General features: G+C 51.6%; 2 protein-coding genes across 8 annotated transcripts in view; one reads left to right on the top strand and one right to left on the bottom strand.

Annotated features, from left to right (window-relative positions):
- USP37 (ubiquitin specific peptidase 37) overlaps positions 1-6,532 on the bottom strand; it is a 54,599-nt gene extending 48,067 nt beyond the window's left edge. For 2 of the 3 annotated variants that reach the window (XM_045031988.1, XM_045031990.1), the window contains exons 1-4: positions 5,724-5,956; positions 3,356-3,568; positions 635-806; positions 1-94 (exon numbers count right to left, since the gene is read on the bottom strand). The exon at positions 1-94 is cut by the window's left edge and continues 7 nt beyond it. In XM_045031988.1, coding sequence (XP_044887923.1) covers positions 1-94; positions 635-806; positions 3,356-3,511 — 422 coding nt within the window. In that variant the 5' untranslated portion in view covers positions 3,512-3,568; positions 5,724-5,956. Of the gene's footprint in view, positions 95-634; positions 807-3,355; positions 3,569-5,723; positions 5,957-6,434 lie in introns of those variants that run through there. The other variant, XM_045031989.1, reaches the window with a different exon arrangement.
- Positions 5,953-20,656, top strand: CNOT9 (CCR4-NOT transcription complex subunit 9). 5 transcript variants are annotated; one of them, XM_045031994.1, is made up of 8 exons: positions 5,953-6,131; positions 11,114-11,293; positions 12,165-12,280; positions 13,667-13,776; positions 15,411-15,520; positions 17,349-17,447; positions 18,271-18,362; positions 19,021-20,656. In XM_045031994.1, exons 1-8 carry the CDS (start codon positions 6,108-6,110, stop codon positions 19,187-19,189), a joined length of 900 nt encoding a protein of 299 aa, XP_044887929.1. In that variant the 5' UTR covers positions 5,953-6,107; the 3' UTR covers positions 19,190-20,656. The 5 variants fall into 5 exon arrangements, with proteins under 5 accessions (XP_044887929.1, XP_044887930.1, XP_044887928.1 ...); XM_045031995.1 differs by lacking the exon at positions 5,953-6,131 and adding an exon at positions 6,560-6,775 and having other exon boundaries at positions 19,015-20,656; XM_045031993.1 differs by lacking the exon at positions 5,953-6,131 and having other exon boundaries at positions 11,066-11,293.
- Positions 20,657-24,553: the final 3,897 nt, after the last annotated feature.

Raw genomic sequence — 24,553 nt, 5'->3', positions numbered from 1 at the left:
TCAGTATATGGAAATTGCCTGTTAGCTTCCTTCTGGGTTGTCCGGCTGCCCAGAACACCTCCAAAGCTGCCAGATCCCTGAGACGGTTTCACAGCTGACAATAAATGCACACGCCATTTAGTTTACTTGTAGTTTTATATATCCTTGCTTTCTGTGTCATAAATAATTTAAGGCTAGATTTTCAAAACATTCACCAGATGTATGTGTAAAAACCAGAATCTATACCTGGCAGATAATACAATATCAGGAGTGCATGTGTTTAAAAAGCAAATGTTTACCGATTTTTCTCCTACGGTCTGTGTACTTAATGTGCAACAAAACCCAAGTGTTCAGAGAAAGGAGAGGAAACTGTGCATGTCTTTAAAAATGGTAAACAATACCAACACACTTATAAATTAAATACTGTGCATGCCAACCTTGCAAGGAAGTTACATAAACATTAAAATAAAATTGAGTTCAATGGCCCGAAGAAAAAGTATTCAACCAAAAGCAATGCAAGGAATAAACAGCTTTAAGAAAAGGGAAGATGGTCAGAGATGGACAAAATGCTCAAAGGTGAACTGACACAAACTAAGTCAGAATCTTATCTTTATCCAACCTGCTATTAACACAATTTGCATTGTTTTGCACTTACCAGTATGAACCCTGTCATGGAGGACTGCATCCAGATACATCCTCATTTCGTTTGCGTCCTTAGATGGTACCTTATCAATAGTCAGGAAGCTGGCATCCTTTAGTGTTAGCATCAGGCAACACAATTTTCCACCATTTGGTCGTAAGAACACAGTTTTAATGTTATTGCTTAGCTGGAAAGAAATCAAAGGTGACTATAATATAGATCATTGTAAGAAATTAAATTATTTAAGTACTTCCACAATAAAAGTAAAAAACTTCAAAACCAGTTATGTTGTCCAAGAGTTATAAAGAAAGAAAATGTACTTAAATACAAGTATTTCCCCCTCCTCCATACGAGTCATCACTAAACCTTAAGTTAATATGGTTAATGAATTTTTAAAATGCCACTCAGAAAAGGCAACACTATCGCTATCACTGACAAGGCCCTATTTTCAAGTGTTTACAACATTCTGAAACTTACTTCACTGGATTCAAATTTCTTGTTTCTTTCAATCCTAAATGAATGAGAGTTCAGTAAAATTTCATTTAGCTGCTAGAGTTATCAAAATTAAAGAAACTTTTCACCAAGATTTTTTTTTCAGATGTTTATCTGTTGTTCAATAACTCAAGACTTTTAGAAACTTTCATATAGTTTAGCCCTCAAAAGGTAAAAATTCTTGACAAGTTGGAAAAAAAACTGGCTTGGTAATCAGTAAGTATAAAAAGATTGCTGAATATTCAGTATCTATTTAACTTGGTGTCTTTTTTTTTAAATAAAGTAAAAAAATTACTAGTGCAACAAGTCAAATACAATGTTAACGTAAATAAAAAATCACCCTCCTTAATTAATCCACATATTCATTCGCACTTTCTGCTAGGTTGGCTACAAGAAGTCACCTGACCAATTATATTTTTTTTGGTTGCATGTATGTTGAGGAAAACTTTTTTAAATAGATGAATAAACAGAGTTCTTGGTATCTTCAGGAACCAAGTTGTGCAGCTGCATCACTGTAACGTTTCTAGCATAGACAATCTACTTCAGTCAGTAATTAGTTTTTCATTTGGTGAAGCTACCCTTCCACCATCCTTTATGCCCAATCCTTGCTTTTTTAATTAACTGAAAACTTTCAGTACAGCAAGAATTCAAGTGGGGCCTTCAAATTTTCCACTTTCTCCTAAAACAAGCAAACCAGAGAAGATTTTCAATCATGTCACCATCCAAGGTCAAACCTCCTGTTGCAACTTAAAAAGCTCCGAAGACATAATAGTCTTCATCATCCTCCATTCTCTCCAGCCACCAGTTGTGTGTTTTGTTTAAACTAGATTATAAAGTCTCCGGGACAAAGTTTGTCTTTTACTATATGTAGAATCTAGCTAGCACAAAGGGGCCCCCAATCCAGCTGAGGTCTCTAGGCACCACTAACAAATTATCATGTTTACAAGTATGAAGAGCTGCTAGCTACTTGAGAGAGAAAGATTTAATTCAATTTGCCTCTATAACATGACAAGAGGGTCACCCAAACCTGCAGATGAAGAGGTTTCTGATTAATCTGAATTGGAAGACAGATAAAGGGCCTAAAATTCCTCCCAGCGTTTTCTGTTACAGGAACTGTTGTTCCAATACATGAATATCACCAAATTGCTGAGAATTAAATGCACACACTTTGCTTATCACCTTGGCATGATCCCTGTCTATTTTTCTACCAACATACTCATTAAAATCTTTGGCAGCACATGATACTAGATTTACTCATCTCATCAATCCAAACAAATTCCCTGCCATTAATACACAACTTTGCTCATCCGTTCCTAATGTAGATTCAGCAGGTACCTTTCTAGACCATTAAATCCCCCCTATCCACTGAAGGGAAACCCCCTCCCCCCCCAGGACTCATCAAGTAAGAAGGCAGACAATCCTTAGGGATATTAAATATACAGTAGCACTTAGACAAAGAATCACCCAAGCTAATCTTTTTCTTACATAGAAAACATAGGACTCGCCATACTGGATCCAACCCAACTTTTATGCTTTTATACTTTATTTGTCTTTTTTAGATTGCAAGCTCTTCAGGAAAAACACTGTATCTTCATGTGTGTTTGGACATAACATTTGGGGCACAAATAATTAGAAGGAATGGGATGTAAATAAGAGAAGGAAAATGTAGGCTGTATATATGAGACTTCCTGACAGCGAGATCTATCAAGTCTCCCAAGGGAAGTGGTGGAAGTCAGGTTTCTTGGCACATTTAACATCTAGACTGGACAGAATTGTAGCCCATGTACAATAGTGAAGAGTCTTGCACCTGGACTAAGGGTATGTCTACACTGGGAATTTTCAGCACTTCAACTGGGAAAAGTGCTAGTGCAGACAAGGTGTAGGTGACTAATAGTCTTCACATACATGCTCTGAAAGTTTATCAAATAAGCAAACAGAGTTTCAAAAAGGTAATTAGAAAAGCTAGATACTATATAGTTTGGTAATTTTCTTTCATGTCTCAAGCTTTTTCATTTCTTCCCAATTAATGGTTTGCTCACTCCTGCCTTGGCATGCCACCCAACAATGCACCTGAATAATTTAAAGTATGGTTATACAAAAGGATTAGTGTTCTGGAAATGAAAACCAAGGAACAGCCACAGAGGGAAGTTTGTATGATACTTAGTAGTCTTGGAGATGACAGCTGTTCACAAAAGGGAACAATCCACGCATTGCTCATACAAAACACTTTGATATTTGGAGTACCTGAAATGTCTTTGGAATTCCTCCAACATTGTAGTGAACCGCTAGACTCACTTTGTTGTCCTTCTCCACAATTTCAAAGCTTCCTTCTTTCCATTTTGTAATCCCAGTTTGTATGCTGCGCATCCGGACAGGTCCATGCACCTTCAGTGGAGCCATTTTTCTTACAAATAAATAACTTATAACAGATTAACTAAATTTACTTCACCTTTAAACCTGTTAAAAATAAGAAAATTAAAATTGGCAACTGGCAAATATATCCGCGTAAAGTGTAAAAATAAGGAATAGCATAGTGAAAAAATAGAATACAGTAACATAGATAAAGAAATCTTCCACAATTTGGCCAGCATTACTTTAACTCAGTGGTCCCCAAACTTTTCAGGGTCATGACCCCCTTACCCCTGTCCACGTTTCCCCTCCACCGAGGCTGAGAGTGAGGCCGTGGCTCAGAGAGAAAATGTGGACAAGAGTAAGAGGGCTGGGGCCACAGCTGGGCACTGAGTGCTGGATCTGGGTAGCTCTGCCTCCCTGTCCCCCATGGGGGCTGGCCCAAGCCACAGCCACGGGGTGTGCCCCACAGTTTGGGGACCTCTGCTTTAACCCCAAAAATGTTTAACGGTGGGTGAGCTGACTCAGTACAGACACCAAAAGCTCTTGCAAATCTAAGAATGTAGTTTCCATAACAAATCCACCTTTAGCTAAGACAAGACAAGGAAAGATGATGGGTAGAGGAGAAAAAACAACAAAAAATTTTCAAGGAAACCACTTTGTTTCCAAAATTAGACAATAAAACATCTAATGAGAAATCAGCTTTTTAGTAACAAAATTTATTCTTTGTATTTTACATACTTGAATTGTCACCTCAACCGCATCTATTTTTCCATCTCAATCACCTGTTGCATCTTGTCACTGGTCTAGATTGTAAACTTTTGAGTACAGATTGTGTTTTTACATTGGTACAGCGCATAGTACAATGAGACTCCAACTTGAATGAGGCTTCTAAGCAACACTAATACAAATTGCTAAAATAACATGACAAATTATTCTGTAAATATGTCATGTTTTGAGAGGCATTGTCCAATAAAAGCTTTTCTTTCCTTGGTTTTTAATAAGAACTCACATACAACCACCGTTTTCTATTTAACTTTTGACTAAAACACTATTCTTAATTACAACCTAGGATCCTCACCAGGTATAGTAACTAAGTAGCACGGTCAAAATAGTTCAAGTTTGAACAATATAGTTTTAAGGGAGTTTCTTTAAAGACAGTGAAGGTGTTTCTGCAATGAAGGTTAGTCAGCAGCAATATGCATAGCAGAGTGCCTTACTCAACCTGCTCTTTCGTCACTAACCCTGACACAAATTCCATGAAAAGTGATACCGTTTATCCAAAAAACACAAGAGGAAGAAGTTGCATTCCACCACCCTTCCCTAGTGCAGACTTTTTCCTCTCTCCGTCACTGCTCTGCTAGTGACAGCAATGGTAGGAGATGCCAACAGACACAAGATACAGGTGTCGGCTAGATCTGCTCTCAGCAAGGTTATACCCATTAGTCAAAACCAGTGCTTCCTCCATCACTGGCACGTCCAGAGCTGCACTGGAGGGAAATACGAAGTGAAAGTCTAGTGTAAATACACCCACAGACCAGACCCTTGTCCATGGCTACAGCCGAGTACCTAAGCATTTGGCTGCTACTCTCTGTTGCCGCTTACTCGCCCCGCTCCCCTCGAGCTTTCTTGCAACAATGTCGCCAGGCCAATGGGGGGAAAGACCGAAATCTACAGACTCCCAGCTCCTCCGGCCCTCAGACAGCGAAACGGGTTCTGCCCCGGCCCGCTTTCCGAGGCCGCAGGGGCTCGCTCGGGGGCTGGCTCGGGGGCTCGCTGGCTCGCTCTCTTTCCCGAAGAGCGATGCGAGCTCTGCCAGGGAGACAGGCCGACCCATTACCGCCGGCGCCGCCAGCTGCGGGCGCCTGCCCCTTCCCAGCAACGCCGCGCGCGGGCCAGGGGCCGCCCCCCCCCACCACCGCCCGGCGGGTGGCTCCGGCTCAGTGTCGCCACCGGACAGCGAGGGGCAGGCGGGGCTGGGGGCGAGCGGGGCCCGGGGCGGGACAGCAACGCCGGGCCGAGCAGGGGGCTGCCGGGAGCGGGCCGGGCCCCTGGCGGGTGAGCGGAGCCGCCAGGACCGAGGGGAGCAGCCCGACGAGGGGGCCGCCGGCTGGGACAGGGCAGCGGCCCGGGCTCCCCGTGAGCCTGGGGGAGGGGCGGGGAGCGAGCCCGGGGCTCCGCGCGGGGGCGGGGGGCGCCGGGGCTCCCCGTGTCTGTGTCTGGGGGGGGTTATGGCCCCTACCCGGCTCCCCCCCGCCCCTACCTGCCGCTCGCTGTGTCCCGAGGCCCCGCCGGGCCCGGCCGGCGCTCGCTCCCTCGCTCCTCAGGGAGACGCGGGGGGCGGGGGGGGAGGAGGCAGATGGCGGGAAGCGGGCAGCAGCGCGAGAGTCCCCGCGCGAGACACGCACGCACAGCGCGGGCACGTCACCACGCCGCGGAGCACGCGCGGGGCGAACCCTCCGCATCCCCCGGACACGGACCGCTCCCAGCCCCAGAATCCACCGCGCGCGCGGCCTCCGCGCGCTCAGCGCACGTGACGGGGTGAGAGGGCGCAGGGCAGGGGTCACGGCGGCGCGCAGGCGGCCTGGGCCCCATGGCGGCGGCCTCCTGATCCCGGCCCTGGGCGGCGCGAGCGGCGGCTCCGAACATGCACAGCCTGGCCACGGCCGCGGTGAGTCCCGCCCCTGCGGCCGCCCGGCGCCGGGTCCCCGTTCAGCCCCCCGGGGGGGGGTCCCCGCCGCCGCCGCCCCCCCGTTCTCTTCCCGCCGAACTCCTTCCCCCGCCCCCCCGGCCGGCCTGGTGCCCCGTTCAGCCCGGGGGGGAGTCGCCGCCGGCGCCGCCCCTTCTCTTCCCGCCGGACTCTTCCCCCCCCGCGCTGCTCCCCCCTCCCCCGCGCCGCTGGCGGATAAATCCCGCCTCTCCTGCGACCGCCTGGGGGCCCAGCCTGGGGCCCCGCGGGATCCGCTGCTCCGACCTGCTGCGTGAGGCAGCGCAGAACCCGCCCCCCCCCCGAGCGGCGGGTCTCCTGGGCCGGGCCGGGCCGGGCCCGGCGTATCCCTGGGCAGGTCTGTGCGCAGCGCAGCGCAGCGGGGGAGGCTCGTTGTGGCCTCAGCCCCGCTCTGGAGCGTTGAGTTCGACCTCCCGCGTGCGGCTTCCCCGGGTTAAAAATCCCTCCTCGAGTTGATTGACACTCAGCGGAACCGAGTCTTCGCCGCGGCGTGTGCGCGCCCGGGTGCTTTGCTGTGAGATCAAGCTGCAGGGGTGTTTGAAATTCATTGACTGCAAGTACTAGTCGGGCTTAAAACAGAAACAAATGTGAGTCACTCAAGTACTTAGCGGTATCTAATTCGAGCAGCCTTTAGCTTTCCTAGGCAGTGGTTGTAAATATTCATTCCTGGACTAAATACATTTGTAGAGCACGAAAGGGTGAAAGCAGAAGGTTTATAACTGTTTTAATCCTTCCTTACGTTTTTAGAGCAATGTGAGTCTCTCCTTTTTTTTTATAGTGGATAAGGGATTGCTGTGCCTCCCATTAAGCCCCCAGCTGTACATGAGGCTTCCTTGTGAGAAACCGTTTTTAAACAGTCATTTAATAAAAACAAGGGGTTGGTGTGAATGGAGAGGAAGTTGTTGAGCGCTAATTTAAAAAGTCTCCAATAAATATGTGCTCTGTGAACTGTGATGAAATGTGTTCACTGTCCACCAACCTGCACTGATATATAGAAATGTAAATGGGGCCTGAAATGCAGCCGTCTCTGCAAGGTACTGATGGCTGCGGTACATAACACTATCCTTAGGCAAGGCTGTTGGGCCTATAAACAGGTATTTTTATTTTTTAGATTGGAAGAAGTTGTTGTTACAAAACTGTAATAAGGCGGAGCACTGGCCATTTCCATAGTGAGACGGCTGGCAGAGCCTGCATTTAGATGCTAATCTGAAAGGGGCGTAAGATAATAGATGTGAGGTCCAGAGAATGGAGCAAAAACAATAAACGACAGAAAACTTGAAATAGAAGCAGGAGAGTGAAAATACAAATGAATCAGACCCCTGCTAGGTCATTGTTAAATAAAGGTTCATTTGGGTGTTATCAGGTTGATTATCTAACAATATGGTTAGAAAAACACAAACAATTAGGCAATATTGTGTGTTAATCAATGTTTTTTACCCAGAATGCTTTGGGGGGGGCGGCAGTTGCTTAATTAAAGTCGTCTCCAATTGGCTAAATCAAGTTTGTTATGTAATTGTCAGAGTTGCAATTTGGCAGGGACACTGCTCTTCAGTGATTCACAAGCGCTCAGTGCGTGGTGCTTTAAGACAGCTATGACATCACTCTTTCATACATGAGGTGCAACAGAGGGCGTTTAGTAAGATCATTGATAAGTAGCTGCAATATTTACATAGAGCATTTGACATTCCCCAAGATCTTATGGAGGGAGAATGAGACTGTGAACCTTAAAAAAAAAAAAAAAAAAAAATTAGAATATTTTATCAGTGACTACATTAAAAATAAATGAGACTTTCAGGGAAAAGTACCAGATGGGAATCTGTAGGGTCTGTGGGGAGAAATTTGATTCTTTCTTAGGAAGGCACTGGACACTATACATTTGTGCATGCATTGCTCAGGAGTCAGCATATTTGAACTGTGCATCCGATGAAGTGGGCTGTAGCCCACAAAAGCTTAGGCTGAAATACATTTCTTAGTCTCTAAGGTGCCACAAGTACCCTAGTTCTTTTTGCACATTTGAACTGTTAACTTGAACTGAACTTTCCAATATGTGTAGCAAAATAGACCTGAATGTTTAGCTGTTGAAGGGCTTGTCATTCAGTCATCATAAACAAACACAAATTAGACCTTCCAGTTTACCATGTATTTCTAAGCTCTGTTATAGGCGATGCTAACAAGATTACACTTCTAATTCTTGCAACAGAATAAATGTCACTCTTCACCATTCAAGAAATGCCCTGGTTTGAGGTTCTGAAAAAGTATCTGGAAAACAGGGAGAGAGGAGAGGGGACCGGAAGGATTGATTCAAGGAAAGATGAAGAGTTAAAATGTGTAGTGAGCTTTGCAGGGCAGGGATTGACTGTGTCTGACATATACAGATAATCTAGTATCACTAAACAAATACTTTCCTAAGTGAATAAGAGCAAGAGGTTATTAAGTCTACAGATTTTTAATAGCATAAATACCCAGGGTGGAGAAGAATTAGAACAGAGGTAGGCAAACTATGGCCCACGGGCCACATCTGGCCCATGGGCCTCCTGCCCGACCCCATAGCTCCTGGCCCGGGAGGCTAGCCCCCAGCCCCATCTCTACTGTTCCCCCTCCCCCGCAGCCAATGCTCTGGGAGGCCGGGCTGTGAGCTCTTGCCTGGCTGTGGCTCTGCAGCTGCCCTGCCCGACCCGGTGCTCTGTGCTGCGCGGTGGTGGGGCTGGCTCCAGCCGGGCGGTGCAGCTGCCTGTCCTGGTACTCTGGGCGGCACGGCTGTAGCGCCACCAGCCACCGGTGCTCCAGGCGGCGCGGTAAGGGGGCGGGGGGAGGGGGGTTGGATAGAGGGATGGGGAGTTCACGGTGGTGATCGGGGGCAGGGGTGTGGATGGGGTCGAGGCAGTCAGAGGGTGGGGAACAGGGGGTTGAATGGGAGCAGGGGTCCCAGGGGAGCAGTCAGGAATGAGAGGAAGGGTTGGATGGGGCAACGGGGGGTGGGGGTGCTTAGGGGACAGGGAGGGATGTATAGGGTGGGGGGAGTCCAGGGGTGGTCAGGGGACAGGGAGGGATTGATGGGGCGGGTGGTCCCGGGGGGGGGGTGCTGTCAGGGGACAGGGAATTGGGTGGGGGGGTTGGATGGGGCAGTAGTCCTGGGGGGGCCATCAGGGGGTGAGAAGCAGGGGGGGGTCAGATAGTGGGTGGGGGCCAGGCCATGCCTGGCTGTTTGGGGAGGCACAGCCTTCCATAACCGGCGCTCCATACAATTTCGGAAACTCGATGTGGCCCCTCCATAAAGTTTGCCTGCCCCTGAGTTAGAATGTGCATGAGATATAACTGAGCCCAGGGGATGAAATTAAGAGGGGAAAACTTGACCTAAAGATAAGGAAACACTTGCTGCTATTGAGACGTGAGGCTGTGGAATGGTATCCCAAAGAATTAGATGAACCCTAATATGCATCTCTCGTCTCCAACTTCCAAAGTTCTGTAAAGATTGGTCCCTGTTGTACTGTTTCACTTCTGGCACTACTGTAGTTGGTTTCACTTCCTAGTTCTTGTGCAAGATTGGAGTTGCAGAGGACACTGCAAGGGGATGCTTAAATCTAAATACACTGTAACTGCTTGGTCTAAACTTCAAGAAAATAGTCCTATTTCATATCTAGGTAAACCTGAATTTTCAACCTAAACTACCAGATTGTCACTTTAATAGAGCAGCAGAGCATTAGTTTATGTTGCTGTTGTAAAGAGCATTTGAAAAGGCATGAGACTTTGTTTTCTAATGAAAGTTTAGCTCCTCTGTAAAGGAAATCAGAGAGATCTTAAAATCCTAGATTCCCCAATGTGATTCTTTTCTACCTGAGAACTCACTGAAGATGTTACTTTCACTGATCTTGTGGGAAAGTGGGTATGGAAATATCTTTTAAAAACTCCCATGCTTAATCTTAAAAATATTACCTGAGTGTGGGTACAGATTCAGTTCTCTCTGTCTTATTCTGGAAAGGATTTTTCCCACAAAGCAAATTAATAAGGGGTTCCCTTTAAGATATACACCTTTACCCTGATATAATGCGACTCGATATAACACGAATTCGAAGCAGTGCTCCGGCGGATCAAAGCAAGTTCGATATAACGTGGTTTCACCTATACCGCAGTAAGATTTTTTTGGCTCCTGAGGACAGCGTGATATCGGGGTAGAGGTGTATACTTAGGGAAGAGACTGACGTTCTTGGGGACACAAGAAAGATGGATTTGTGCAACACCTAGTGGTAGCACAATATCTCTCTAGCAATACTTTTTAAATGCCCTGTTGTACCATGTGGAGGTTGATGAAATAATCAGAATTTTTTTCATGTATGTGGGACACTTATTTTAATGTAGTTTTGAGTGAGTGTCGCTTGTGTTGAAAAGCTGCTGTCTTGAGCTTGATGGGGGTATAAAAACAGTGGACTCTAAACGAACATGTCTTAAGTACTCCTTTAAATACATTTTTATTATGCTTACACTTTGAGTGCAGGGTCTAGTTAATGTAGACAGGGTTGGCGCCATGATATAGCACAGTTTTCTACTGGAAAAAGAATGAAAAATAACCTGTCTTAGTCTTTTGCTTGTATAGATGTGAAGTCATGCGATTCACTGAATGTTGCTGAGGGAAGTTGCTAGATAACATTTTGCCAGAGGATACAGAGAAACTACAGTAGCGATAGATTTATTCCATGAAGCAAAGCCACCTGTCCATGTTTCGTGGCAGGTGAAATGATGAGCATTGAACTGAGACCATTATCTGTATCCAGAACACTATTAGAAAAGCAGGTCTGCTGCTTTCTCCCTCCTCTAATTGAGGTTGCATTAACTGCCTGGCTTCATCTGTCTCTCTCAAAGTGAAAAGGGTCTGGTTTGAATCCGATAAAACCACAATGTCCTTATCCCTTTTATTGTCTCCCCTCAAGCCTGTGCCGACAGCACTGGCTCAGGTGGATAGAGAGAAGATCTATCAGTGGATTAATGAGCTGTCCAGCCCTGAGACCCGTGAGAATGCCTTGCTGGAGCTGAGTAAGAAGCGTGAATCAGTCCCTGACCTGGCCCCAATGCTATGGCACTCATTTGGCACAATTGCGGCTCTTCTGCAGGTGGGTGCTTTGCCTTTGCACCTGAAATGATGCTCGGGTGCTGCGTGGGTGACCGGGAGAGCGCGCTCGGTGATGTGGCGTCTCTTGGGTTTCCTGAGTTACCTCTCTGTCGCTTAACCCTTCCTACTGCAAGAAAGCCTTCTGAATAAAAACACGCACGTCCCTCCCTGTTCACCTTGTCAGCACTCCAACACGTGCCACAGCTGCTGCTTGCCTCTCTGAGAATGAGACCTGGGGGTTTCCTTTGAGGAATTAAATTAAAATAAGAGGGACGGGCACTGAGAAACTCCAGTCAGCATACGCGTGGAGCAAGGGAAGAAAGTCAGAAAGCGCTTATGTTAGAATGGACCGGCTTGGGTCAGACTTTTCCTCCTCACTCACGTCCTTATAACTGCCCCCTGTGCTCATGCAGTTCATCCTTGGTACCCATAGCGGCTTTGCTTCAGGGAGACCAGGGGTCCCAGCATATCCCAGATCAGGATAGAGCTTTGCATGCTGGGATTCTAGGCACAGTGAACTGCGCCGCTGTTGTTTGTTGGTACTTCCAGGGCATCAGTATCTAACCATCAGTATTTAACCATAGATACCATAGTATCTAACCAACAATTAAGGGCAGTTGTAATCTGCTTAATTACATGCAAAGTAGATGCATCACCTTGATACCTGGCAATTTGCACGGTGCAGCCCTCAGTTGGGCAAAGTTTGTGTTCCCTGGGTTACATAACTTCCTTTTAAAATGATGCTTGCAGCAGTGATGTGGCAAATAGAAGGCAGCCATCTCTCTGGCACTTGCAGCCACTTATCAGGCAAATGTATTTCTGCAGCTTGGTCCAGTTTTCTCCTTTAATTTTGCTTTGTTTAACTTTCTTAGGAAATTGTAAATATTTATCCATCAATCAACCCGCCAACCCTGACAGCCCATCAATCTAACCGCGTCTGCAATGCTCTGGCACTCCTGCAGTGCGTCGCGTCGCATCCGGAAACCAGGTAAATGTCATCAGTCACATTGGTTAGCCTCGAGGTCCTGCAAACTGTGTCGGGCTGTGTAAATCGTTTGCTTTGTGTTACTCTGGGCAAGGGGCACGTGCTTTGTACTGCCTCCACGTTAAAGGCAGCGTGCAGGTGACACTAGATGATAGACAGCAGCACTGTGTTGTCACTGGTTCCTTTGGGGATCTTTGCATGCAGCGTTACGGAAGCCCCAAACATAGGACATTGCGTATTGAGGTTTCCTTAAATACCCCCATCTCTAAGATGTGGTCTCCCCAAGACACCCAGCTGAGATTGGGGAGCACCTGATAAGAGCTTGCAGTGTACTTTGAGAAGACAGCGGGTGGGAGGAAGAGAGGCACCGCCTGGGAAAATGTCCCAGAGTCACTCAGCAGGTCAGTGGAAGTGCCAGGTCTGGAGTCCCAGTCAAGTGCCGTATTTGCTGGAGAACACTGCCCCTCCAGTACCCTAGGGCCTCATTGTCCCTGTTGTTCGGCCAAGGAAAGGAATAATCCAGGTGCTCGCCCTAAAGACCTGTGCCTGAAACCCAGAAGAAATCCGGCCTAATGGCCATGTCCTCTCGTGTTTCCGTTCTCCCTGTGGATAAGCAGAATGTCTTTCAGCCTCTGCCAAACAAGCTTTAACAGCACTGCTCCTTAAGCCAGTCTACAAGGAAACAGTCCAGATTTTTCACTGGATTCCATTATAACTTCATAAAAATGTGAAAACTCAAGAAGGGTGGAGTCTCCTTACTCTGAACGCAGTCCTGTGCCTTCAGCAGAGAGAGCTCCCCTGGGATGGCCTTGGGAAATGGTATGTCAACAGGGGAACCTCTTCCTCTGGGGACTTCCCACAGTCAGAATCCTTTTCCAGCCCATCCTCGGAAATGGGTTCTGGGGCTGGGCGCCAGGGCTGCTGAGTGCTGTGGTGACGGTTGGTCTTGTGCAATATTTATAGTGTAGTAGTATCTAGAGGCCAAGCAGATTGAGGTCCCATTGGGCCGGGGGCTGGGCATGCACCTAGTAAATAAGTCACTGCACCAAAGCATCTGCAGCCTACAAGATCAGCTGTTACGTGGCTGAGACAAGAAGCAGATCAGGATGGGGAGATGGGGTAATACAGAAATGTGGATATGTGTGATCCTTAGCCTGTTGGGAGCGGTACCTGTGACCCATCACCTGCCTGCCCGTCCTGCACTGAGCATGTCACTTCCCCGCTCTCCATTTGTAAAAGGAGGGTACTTTGCCGGCCGCCCAAAGCGATGGGTGTTAATGTCTGGTCAGGCGGAGGCAGATGTACCACGCTGCGTTACTGGATTGTGCTGCTTAGCCCTCTTGGCTTTTCATGGTGTATGTTCAATGTGTCTTCTGCCTTTTCTTCCAGGTCAGCCTTCCTTGCAGCTCACATCCCTCTCTTCTTGTATCCCTTCTTGCACACAGTTAGCAAGACTCGTCCATTTGAATACCTGCGGCTTACCAGCCTTGGAGTGATTGGTAAGCAGCCGTTCAAACGCTGGGAGCACCGGCTCCTCCTTTCCTATGGGCCACTCATCCCATGCCTCTAGTGTAGCAGCACCGTAAATCACTGGTGCTGTCCTTCCCTACGTGATCTTCTGAGTTATGTGAGAATGTCTCACTTCCCATCGCTGTGCGGAGAGCTAGTAGTACCAGCATGACTACTAGTGAGAAATGTGTAGATCAAGTCTGTGTGTCAGTGGGTTTGTCACACCAAATGCAAGTGCATGGCTGATGTATCGATCGCATGCGCCTAAGCCGCGTCTTGGTTTGGCACAAGAAACATTGGCTCCATTGGGAAGTTCTGGCCTCAGAGCAGGAGGGGAGTTCACTTGCAGGAACAGTGAAGCTGCTGTTTCTTCAGCTACAAGCTGAGCCTGTCAAGAGAAGTAAATACTGAAGGGGCCAAACTTCCAGAGTTTTCTCCATTTTCTTGTCATGAATTTACTTGGGTGTCATTTCCCCCTATTTTTTTCCTCTAGATTATTTTTTTCCTAAAAGCTTTCTAACCCAGCACAGTAAGTGGGCCATTAAGATGGCGTCTCTGAGATGCATTCATTTTTCATAAAGGTCGCCAGTGGTCAACTGATGGTACGATTCAGATCGGGTTTATTTTATTGCTGGGAGGAGACAAAGCTTAGCCTTTACCTGCCTTTTAAAAAATGGCATATTTGCTTCATTCTGCTGAACCGATGCAGTTCCCCAGCCAGAAACGTCAGCAGATTCAGCATGAGGATTGCACTGGCTGCACAGTGCCCCCTTTAAAACCCCGGGCTGAGTACAGGCACCGGTTTATGCAGCACGTTCCCGTGCCAGTCACACTGTTCTCGACTCAGATACTGGCTCAGAGAAGCAGTCTGCACCCCCGTGCGCAGCGTGGGGAGGATGTGTGCCTTGGAGAGGCTTGGAGCACAGCTTCCAGGGACCTTTCGGTCACTCAGTGTTGCATGAAGCCATCTTCTCTTCCTGTTTTTGTGTGTGTGCGTCGCTTGGCATGTTGGTCCCAATGTGCTAGTTGGTTTTCATAGAGAAATGGTCCAATCCCTGACGCGTGAAGCAAACAGTGTAAAGTCAGACAGAGAAAAGCAAGGGGAGGGGGCACAGCCAGTGAGCGATGAAGGTAGCGTTCCCCCTAGTCTTGGCAGCATCAACGCTTTCCTCTTTTCCAGTGAGATGTGCACCTCATTCCCAGTAACCCCTCCTGCTTCTTGCTGCAAGTCAGCTCGATCCACCCGGGTGCCATGGGACTGGACAGCCCCCTCAGCTGACCATGACCCCGGTTAATGGCTCTTAAGTTCCACACAAGCGAGTGGGTGGGCCGCTTTCGGCAAAGCAGGTGCTAGGAAGCCAAAGGGTTGTCCCCACCAGGTGGTAGCGGTTTGAGAAGCCGAATTGGGGATACGGCTGCTGCTTGAGCCATGGCTCCGTAACCATTCAGAGAGTCTTGCTTGGTACTCGGGCGTTGCCCAGAGTCTCCCGTTGTGCTGGACAAACCCGAGCGGTGCTTGCGTTCTGCTCATCGCTGTGGTCGTATAAATCTTTGCCCCCTAGCTCAGGCTGCTCTTTCAAAGACAAGAGTGATTAAAATCTGCAGCTCTTTTGTCTGTTTTTAGGGGCCCTGGTGAAGACGGATGAGCAAGAAGTGATAAACTTTTTGTTGACAACAGAAATTATCCCCCTCTGCTTGCGCATCATGGAGTCTGGCAGCGAACTTTCCAAAACGGTATTTGCTTTTAGTTGAATGAAGTGATTTGTTTTTGTTGGCCGTTTCCCAGGTGTTATGTTCATGTCCCTGCACGCAGCAGATCTTACCACTTAGTTTGAACTTCCCCCTGTTGCAACTTGACATCACAAAACGACAGGGGCAATTGCTGATCCCTTCATCGCCTTTAAAAATGTTGCTCTGAAGATCGGAGCTGGATGTTATCCACCGTCATCCTCTGCAGAGAATTGTATTCCGTCAACCCTGTACCTAACCCAGTCACTGGTGGTTGATTAAAACATCTCTTCTAGAGAGGCAGCCTGGCTGTGTAACACTTGAGATGAAAACCACAAGCCAGCTGGGCAAGGTTGTATATGGCTAAGCAGGGTCCTCTCTGTCTCCCCTACTCGACAGTTGACTGGTCTGAATTGCCCATTACCTCGGGTTGCCTGGCAGTAATTGTTAGGTCATGTCCATGCTACAACTTACGTTGGCAAAACTTACATCGCTCAGGGGTGTGAATATTCCATCCCCCGAGCGATCTAAGTTACGCTGGCATAAGCATCACTGTGCAGAGCGCTGTGTCGGCGGGCGAGCTGCTCCCGCCGCTCGTTGGGGGTGGTTTAATGATGCAGACGGGAGAGCTCTGTCCCGCCAGCGTAGACCAGCTGGATGAGAGATCTGACAGCGGCGCAGCGGCGTCCGTACAGCTGTAGTGCAGACACAGCCTTAGTGAACGTACGACTCAGCACAGCCCTTCATTGCTATCCAGCTGTTGTATCTGCCTCTCTTCCCTTTGGAGCATTGTTGTAGCTGTGTTGGCCCCAGGATATTTGAGAGACAAGGTAGGTGAGGTCGTATCCATTATTGAACCAACATCTGTTGGTGGGAGAGACAAGCTTTCAGCTACACAGAGCTCTTCCTCGGGTCTGGGAAAGGGGCTGCAGCTAAATACGAGGTGAAACAAAGGGTTTAACACAAGTTATTCACACACATTCGGAGGGACGTACGTTCAAGGTGAAGTCACCCATTAACACCCAGGCAGTCATAGGACAAAAAAGAGAGGTTAGTGGGTTACAGATTGTGGTAACAAGCCATAAATCCAGTGTCTTTATTAAGACCATGATTTTTAGTGCCTAGCAAAGTTATGAATCCCTGCTGGGATGATTTAGTTGGGGATTGGTCCTGCTTTGAGCAGGGGGTTGGACTAGATCCCTCCTGAGGTCCCGTCCAACCCTGATATTCTGAGTCTATGAATTGGAGCTCCCAGGCTCGTCTTTTGAAAGTGTTCTGTGGGTTTCCTTTGAGGCCGGGGACTGGTAGGTCAGATAGAGAGCGATCGCTTTGTGACAGGCGTTCGCCCGGAGGGGTCGTGGTGTGTCCGTCTTTTATCATCTTTCTGTGCAAGGTTATATGGGGGAGTATTGATTTCATCCACGTCGTCATTGGTGGGGCATTGGGTGAGGTGCGTCACATGTTGTGATAGGTATGTGTAGCGCCCAGGGATCCTGAAAGCTGAGTTGTGGGGTGTAGATCTCTGTAGCGGTGGAGAGATGTCTGCAGGTTTTGCATCTGTTGTTCAGATCAGGGTCTGGTGCCCCTTTGAGTTGGTGGGTCCTAATCTGTTTGTTCCTTTCTCCCCTTCACAGTGAATTCCATGTGCTGTGTAAAGGCCAACTGTTCCTTCTGGTTTGAAACTGAGTAAACCTGTTAGCCCCCCCTGTTGAAATACTTGGTGCTCTTGGCACGTGTCCGTTGTGCAGTTGGTTGGGGTTGCTGTCAGAAGAACAAACAGGACGTGGTCCGTTACAGGCGCAGCTGGTTGAGTGATTTCTCTGCTCTGTTCCAGGTTGCTACGTTTATTCTACAGAAGATCCTCCTCGATGATACAGGATTGGCGTATATCTGCCAGACTTATGAGCGGTTTTCTCATGTCGCCATGATATTGGTAGGATTGGTGCTGCCTTCGCTTACTAAAGGGGTTACGCTGGAGCAACCAGCTTGTGTTTACTCATGAGAGCACCTGCTGCCAAGGGTCTCTCCTATGCAGGCTTCCCATGGTCAGTTTTGTAAATTCACCGGCAGCTTCTCGTCTAACTCTTACTGGGATGGGTGTAAAACATATCGCTGATATTTCTGAATAGACTGACTCAGACCTGCACAGTTAGAATCTCCAAGGAAGATCCCTCAGCAAGGGGAGTGAGGTGGGACATAAACGCTGCAAAAAGAGCTATTTTAGCAGCATAGATCAGTTAATATCCAATGGGTCTGAGGTCGGATTATGTAGATTTCTGTCAAGTGCTTATTAGAGATTCGTTACCCCTCTGTCACGGCTCCAAAGGCGGTGGAATGCTGTCACCTATAGGCAAACCGAGTGAGCAGATGCTGGAAACGTAGTCCTGGGAACTGCTTTCCATCCTGAACCTTGGCCCAAAGCTCAGGGAGGTGGAACTCCTGCAGGTCCTGGGCTGAATATGAATTAATCAAGTTTTGAAGGAAATGGCCGGAGATATAATCTATAATGACATCTGGGTCCATGGGTCTTGGTGGGAGAGAGCCCCGCAGTACTGGCCCTGGTTTGAGTTGGGGTCATCTCCTGTTAGTGTTACGAGCTAGACTGGGAAGATGACATCCGCCTGCCAACAGGCACCGTCATCTCTGCTTTGGTGGCTGCCAGGACCCGGTCCCAGTCCTGGGAGAATGAAACAAAACTTCCCAGTCCTTTCTCTAAAGCCCGTTTCTCTAACCGGCGCCGCTCCTTTGTTGAACAGGGGAAGATGGTCCTGCAGCTCTCCAAGGAGCCGTCAGCAAGGCTGTTGAAACACGTGGTCCGCTGCTACCTTCGCCTTTCCGATAACCCAAGGTAAACATTTTAGGAGTGTTCAGGGGCTCTTGGGGTGCTTCCCCCCCTCGCTGGAAGTGCCGGTCCATCGTCCGTGTGTCTGCCTCTCGGTCAGCCTTGGGGCCTTTCTCGCTCCAGGCCTCTGAGCTCCCCCAGCACCTGCCGACCCGCCAGCTCCCCCAGCTGGGCTCTGCCCGACTCTGGTAACGTGGGTTGAATGGTCATAAATTACAGCTGTCCCAGTGCGACTTGACCCCGTCGGGACCAGGGCCGGTGCCGCTGCGTGAGCCCCGCCTCGCTCCTCTGGGGCTGTGCCGGCGGGTGACACGGAGAAGTGCTGCAAAGGGCTCGTGGAGTAATGAGGGGCCACGGCTCCGGCTAGCTTATTGGCATTTACTCCGTCCCTCGCTGGGCAGGCTCCGAAGCCTCTGACTCGGCTTCCTGGGCAGACGTGCCGCCCCCCTCGTGTCTGGAAGGGGGTTGTGTTGGGACGGAGGCGGGGGCCCTTGGGTCAGTTCCCTTTAACGTGGGGGATCTGCCTGGGGCTCTTGGGTTTGGGGAAGGAGGGAGCTCGGGGCGGGGAGTTTCCCAGGCTGTAACGTTCCAGCAGGGGGCCAGCTCCCCTCTTGTCAATGTGAGTTTATTTGTTGGTCCCCCTGTTTCTTGTCTCCTGATGTAGGGCACGAGAGGCTCTCAGACAGTGCCTTCCTGACCAGCTGAAGGACACCACCTTCGCCCAGGTGCTGAAGGACGACACCACCACCAAGCGCTGGCTGGCACAGCTCGTCAAGAACCTGCAGGAGGGTCAGGTCACCGACCCCAGGGGCATCCCCCTGCCCCCGCAATGACACCCGCGGGGGGCGGGGCACCAGGGAGGAACAGCTCAGGTTTACAGAGAACCAGGAACCGATGACCTCTTCCAGAACCGCCTGGGGCGCAGGCCGGCCTCCAGCCAGCAGGCCCGCTCCCCCGGCCGCAGGGGGATTGTGACACCAGCACATACTGTTACCGCAGCTTAAAGCCAAGCACCGCCTCTTTCCAGCTCGGCTGGCGTCTGCCGGGGCCGTGCTGGCCGTGGACTCTTCCCCGTAGCGCAGTCTCCGTGCCGGCGGCGCGTGGGGCACGGGCTGCCTCCCTCGCATTCCTTGTCACTCTCACCGTTTACAAGTCTGTTAGACGAGCGAGCTCAATAAAAGTTGACCTGTTGTTTTATCCCCTCCTGAGAGCGCGACCCGGCTGCGTCTCGCCCAGGGGGCAGCTCTCTCCCCGTCTGACGTGAAGCAGCTTCTCTGGCTGAGTGTCCGGCTGCTGCAGCTGCCTGCCCGGGCTTTGGTTTCCGTTTGCGAAGGGCGATGGCTGGAGCGAGGCCCATCTGCGCTCCGCTGGCTGGGGGAGCGAGGGAAGGGAGAGAACGTGCAGTTAAGCCAGGTGGCCAAGGTTTTGACTTCCTGGGTTGTGGCCCTTCCTTGGGGGTGGAGGTGGCAGCAGGGCAGCGTTCCTGGGCTGTAAATTGTGCGGTTCAGCCGCTGGGACTGCTGCCCTCGAAGCACCGTGAACTGGCTGCCCGGCGTCCCCTGGACTGAAGCACAGCACCTCCTAGCGCTGCCCTCTGCCGGCAGGCCGGAGCTGGGTTCAAAGCCCGCGCTGCTGGCCCGGCTGAGGCAGCAGCTCGTGAACGTCTTAGCTCGGCCGCTTTGCTGTCCAAAGCCCATTGAACCGAACGAGGAGATCCTGCCTCTGGGCGGCCGGAGCCATTTCAGGCAGGTGCCAAGGGCTCCAGGGACGTCAGCTTTTCTGGGGTGCCAGGCCTCAAGGCTGCCTCCATACACAAGGGCTCTGGCTCTCCTGCCCGTCCCCCTTCTCCCCGGCCCGGCAGCAGTGAAGGCGCTCGCCTGCCTGCGTGGGGAGGGACAGGCCAGCTTTTCCCGCTGAACCGAGCGGGGAGGCAGGTTGGCCGTAACTTGGCCAGCAAGGCCAGAAGCCGGGGCCCCCGGTGACTGCCAGGCCCTCACCCCGCAGTGAGAGCTGGGCTTGGCCGCGGCACCAAGCAGCCAAATCTCATGCTTCCTCGCGGAGAAGCTTTGTCCCTTTTTGCTGATTGTCGGCCATGTTGTGCCAACAGTGTCTTAACCCCCTCCAGGCCTCTCCTCCCCCAGCCTGCGGCCAGCCCTGCGGAACGGGGGCAGAGCGCCAGGCTCCCTCCCTTACCCCGGGCTCTGGTTTTATAACAGAGAGTCTCATTTTTTCCATCCCCGCCTTGACGCGACTTAAAAATGCTTCTGTTTTGTAACTTAAACTTAATAAAAAAACAAACCCAAAGCACCACTGCTCCGGTCTGATCTCTGAGTGCGGGATCAGAGAGGGGCCGTCCGCAGGCAGGAGGGCCGGGAGGCCGGGTAAGCGCGCCCTCGGGCTCCCGGAGCCTCGGGAGTGGGAGGTGAATCCGCTCCAGGGAGGATACTGGCAGTTTTAAGTGGGTGTCTCCCTGACCTGTCCCGTGTCTAGACCCACCCCACGGTCTTGTCTGCGCCTGGTTGCAGGAGCTGTTTGTGTCTTGTCTGCGCCATTCAGATGAGTGGAACACGGCGATGGCTCCTAATCTTGTGTTTGGCCGAAGCCACCCGCTGTCAGGTCCTACGGCCTAGCACTGAGTGGGCTTAGGTGGAAAGCTCTGGTGCCCAGACACCTCCAGGGAAACGCTGCCCTGCTTCTGGTTCACGTCTAACCCCCTCCCTGCGCCTGCTGGCTGGGCTCAAAGCGGAGCAGTTCCAGAGAGTTTGTGCACTCTGGACTTCCTAGCTAGCTCCTGCCTGCGGCATGTCCGCGCTCCCCTGCCGAGATTACCCGCCCCTCGCTGGCGCTGCCCAAGCCCCAGCCATGCCCGGCCGAGGAGTCACAGTCCTGCTAGAGCAGCTGCATTGCGCTTGGGGCTGCAGGGCTGCTGGAGGCGCAGTGAGGGGAAAACAAGGCGAGAGTCGGGGGCTTCGGCCGTTCCTGAGCTGCGTGGAGAGGCAGATGGTAAGAGGCCGGGATTCCGGTGTGAACTAGGCCTTGTGCCATCCTCTCAACCCAATTCTAGCTCCTGTCTCTCAGCCTGGCTAGCGGCCTCCTCTTGGATGGGGGCTTTTCCCCCTTCCTGCGCGGGGACCCTGGCAAGAGCTGTCGGGTGATTTGTGGTGGACCTCGTTGGCGTGAGTCCCAGGGGAAGATGTCAGGGGCTGCCAGCAAGGGAGAAATGAAATGTCCCTTCCTTCAGTGGGGGTGAAAGCTCCAAGCGCCCCCCGGGAGCGGCTGGGCTGCGCTGGCTGAGGGCGTCGACGTGACCGTGCGCCAGCAGGCGGAGCAGAGCTGGACGCAGAGGCTTAGCTGGGCCTGTCGGGGCTGCAGGTCGCTCCCGCCAGCACCAACAGCCTGATCCTCCACCCAGCAGCTGTTCCCTGGACTCCCGGCAGCGCCGGCCTGGCTCCCAGCACCTCGGGGCGGCCGGAGTTCAGAAATCCATCTGGGCTTGTGCGGGGCGGCGACCGGCGGAGCCATTCCCGGCTGCGAACTGACAGAACCGGCCACCTGGCAGGTAGGGAAACTGAGGCACTGACGGGGCTAGACGAGCTGGGCTCCCGCCTCCCTCTGCGAGGTGCTGCCCACGGGCTGGGCTGGGGTTACTGTAGCAGGGCTAGAGGGCGGCGGCGGCTCTTGGCAGAGCAGGACGTCGGTGAGCTGGGCTCTCCTCAGCTCTGCCTGGATCCTCTGCAGCCCCCGGTTGGTCCATTGGCCGTTCCCCCCTGTATTCTGCTCTCCGGGGAGCCCGAGGGAGCCCTGCGCCCAAGGCACGAGGCTGGGGGAGCCGGGACGGGCCCCAGCGCGGGAGCGAAGCGTCAGGCTGACGGCCGCGGGCGGCTCGTCGTGAGTCACCGTAGCTCTGAGCTGCCCTCAGAGGCTGTCCTGGCCCCCACCATGGGCGTTGCCGCGGAAACGGCTTGCGAGGTTCTGTCCTGCAGGAGGCCATGGAGCCCCTGCGTGGGACCTCTGGCTGGGGGAGAGGCTCCTGAAATGCGCCCGCCTCCTGCTGCAGGCCCCCCGGAGCCCCAGGGGCGCTGCCCCTCCAAACGGTGCCGCCGCCTCCAGCCTGACCATCTCCATCCAGTGCCAGCCCCACTGCTCTTTGCATCCCTTTCCCAGCCCCAGAGCTGGCCAGGCCAGGCCTCTTCCGGTCCCAGGGGGGCCTCACCAAAGCCCAGGGTCTAGTTCAACCTGCCTGCGTCCCACCTTCGGTTGCTTCCAGCCGTGGGGTGCAGGAGATGAAAGGTAAAGGTAGTAATGGGAGCTAGACCAATCTCCTAGAGCTGGAAGGGACCTCGAAAGGTCATCGAGACCAGCCCCCTGCCTTCACTAGCAGGACCAATTTTTGCCCCAGATCCCTAAGTGGCCCTCTCAAGGATTGAACTCACAACCCTGGGTTTAGCAGGCCCAAGATGGGGCCGGAACGTCTCCCTGGCAGGTGCCACTGGGTTGGGGCACCTTCCTCCCGCTTGCTGGAGCCAGGGCAGAAGGAGGTTTCCCTCCAGGCCGGTTCCAGTTCCCCGGCACCCTGGGGGGATCACGCTCATCTCCCTGGCGCACGTTCTCGGTGCTGTTCCTGGAAGGCACCCCTGAGTTCCCATCCCCCGCTTGGGTTTCAAAGCCCCCTCGCTGATTGCTGGTGGCAGGGGAGGGTTGGGTTGCAGGCAGGGCGCCGCTGGCGCAGGCTGCCTGCTGACAGCTCTGCTGGGACACAATCGGAGGAAAATGCTCCGGCTGCCACCTGCCCCTGGGGCATCCTCTGGCGTCTTTGTCCCACTGCTGCACGAAGGCTCCTACCCCTCCTTGTAGCCAACCTCGGCCCCAACCGCAGCAGTGCCCAGCGCCCTGGCCTGGCTCCGCCGTGGAAGTGCCCTACACACGTCTGCATGGGCGTTACCCACCCTAGCGCCCGCTAGGAATGACGTGGGAAGATGAGACACCCCCCCCGCCCCCAGTGACCATTTCTGACCCAAGGCCTGGGCAGATGGGCCGGGGGCTGGTGTTCCAGATGTGCTGGGCGACGTCCATAGTGCTGCTGAGTGAGGGTTGATCCTGTACCCAGGGAAGACAATGGAAAACTCCCACTGGCTTCAGTGGTGCATGTTTTCGGTGCTGTGATTCAGCCGTTCCTACTTCAGCTGCAGCTTTGAGCTGTAGTGCCAGAGAGGGGGGCAGAGATTCACATTGCACCCGTGGCTTGCGAACGACTCTTCCACACCCCTCGCTGCTGTCACTAGTAGCCCCAGAACCTGTGTCCTTAAAATCCCCAAGTCTCTGGCTCCTACTGGCCCCGAACCACCTGCCAGATGCTGGAGCTGCTGGGTGCTGGCTGCTTCCCCTTAGACCCTGGACATGTTGTGATGGGTTGGATCACAGAAACCCCCTGGGGGCTGCCAGCTGATGTGCCAAGACTGCCCCTGCCCCTGCTTTCCTGCCCCTGCTTTCCTGCCCGAGACCCCAGCCCCCTGTCCTGCTGAGCCAGACGCGCCAGTCTGCTCCAACACAGACCCAGGGGCTGGACCACGGCTCCCAAAGTTGCAGACTTAACTGAAAGCAAGTTAAGAAGTGTTCCTGTCTAGAACACTCAGATACCCAACTCCCAGGGGGGTCCAAACCCCAGATAAATCCGTTTTACCCTGTACCAACTTTATACCGTGTAAACTCATAAACTGTTCGCCCTCTATGACACTGCTAGAGAGAGATGCACGGCTGTTTGCACAGACACCCCCCCGGTATTAATACATGCTCTGGGTTAATTAATAAATAAAAAGTGAATTTATTAAATACAGACAGTAGGATTTAAGTGGTTCCAAGTAGTAACAGACAGAACAAAGTGAATTACCGAGTAACATAAAATAACACACGCAAGTCTACTGACTACAGATAAAACCTCCCCGGTTCCAGTGAGCTTCCTTTTACAGACTAGTCTCCTGCTAGTCTGGGTCCAGCCGTCACGCGCACCCAGCCTAGTTACTGTCCCTCGTTCCAGTCTCTCTCAGGTATCCTTGGGGGTGCGGAGACTCTCTCTTTAGCCCGCTGAAGACCAAATGGAGGGGTCTCCCAGGGGTTTAAATAGACTTTCTCTTGTGGGTGGAGACCTCTCTTATGCAAAGTCCGGCTCCAAGATGGAGTTTTGGAGTCAGCTGGGCAAG

The sequence above is a fragment of the Mauremys mutica genome, chromosome 10 (assembly GCF_020497125.1).
Source record: "Mauremys mutica isolate MM-2020 ecotype Southern chromosome 10, ASM2049712v1, whole genome shotgun sequence".
NCBI classification, from domain to species: Eukaryota; Metazoa; Chordata; order Testudines; family Geoemydidae; genus Mauremys; species Mauremys mutica.
This window is presented reverse-complemented; position numbering and strand designations above follow the sequence as displayed.

Excerpts from the sequence above, each read along its gene's own strand:
- CNOT9 (XM_045031991.1), top strand. The coding sequence starts at position 11,081 with ATGTCCTTATCCCTTTTATTGTCTCCCCTCAAGCCTGTGCCGACAGCA. Across the intron at positions 12,281-13,666 it reads GCGTCGCATCCGGAAACCAG|GTCAGCCTTCCTTGCAGCTC; the intron begins GTAAATGTCATC and ends CTTTTCTTCCAG. Across the intron at positions 17,448-18,270 it reads CTCATGTCGCCATGATATTG|GGGAAGATGGTCCTGCAGCT; the intron begins GTAGGATTGGTG and ends TTTGTTGAACAG.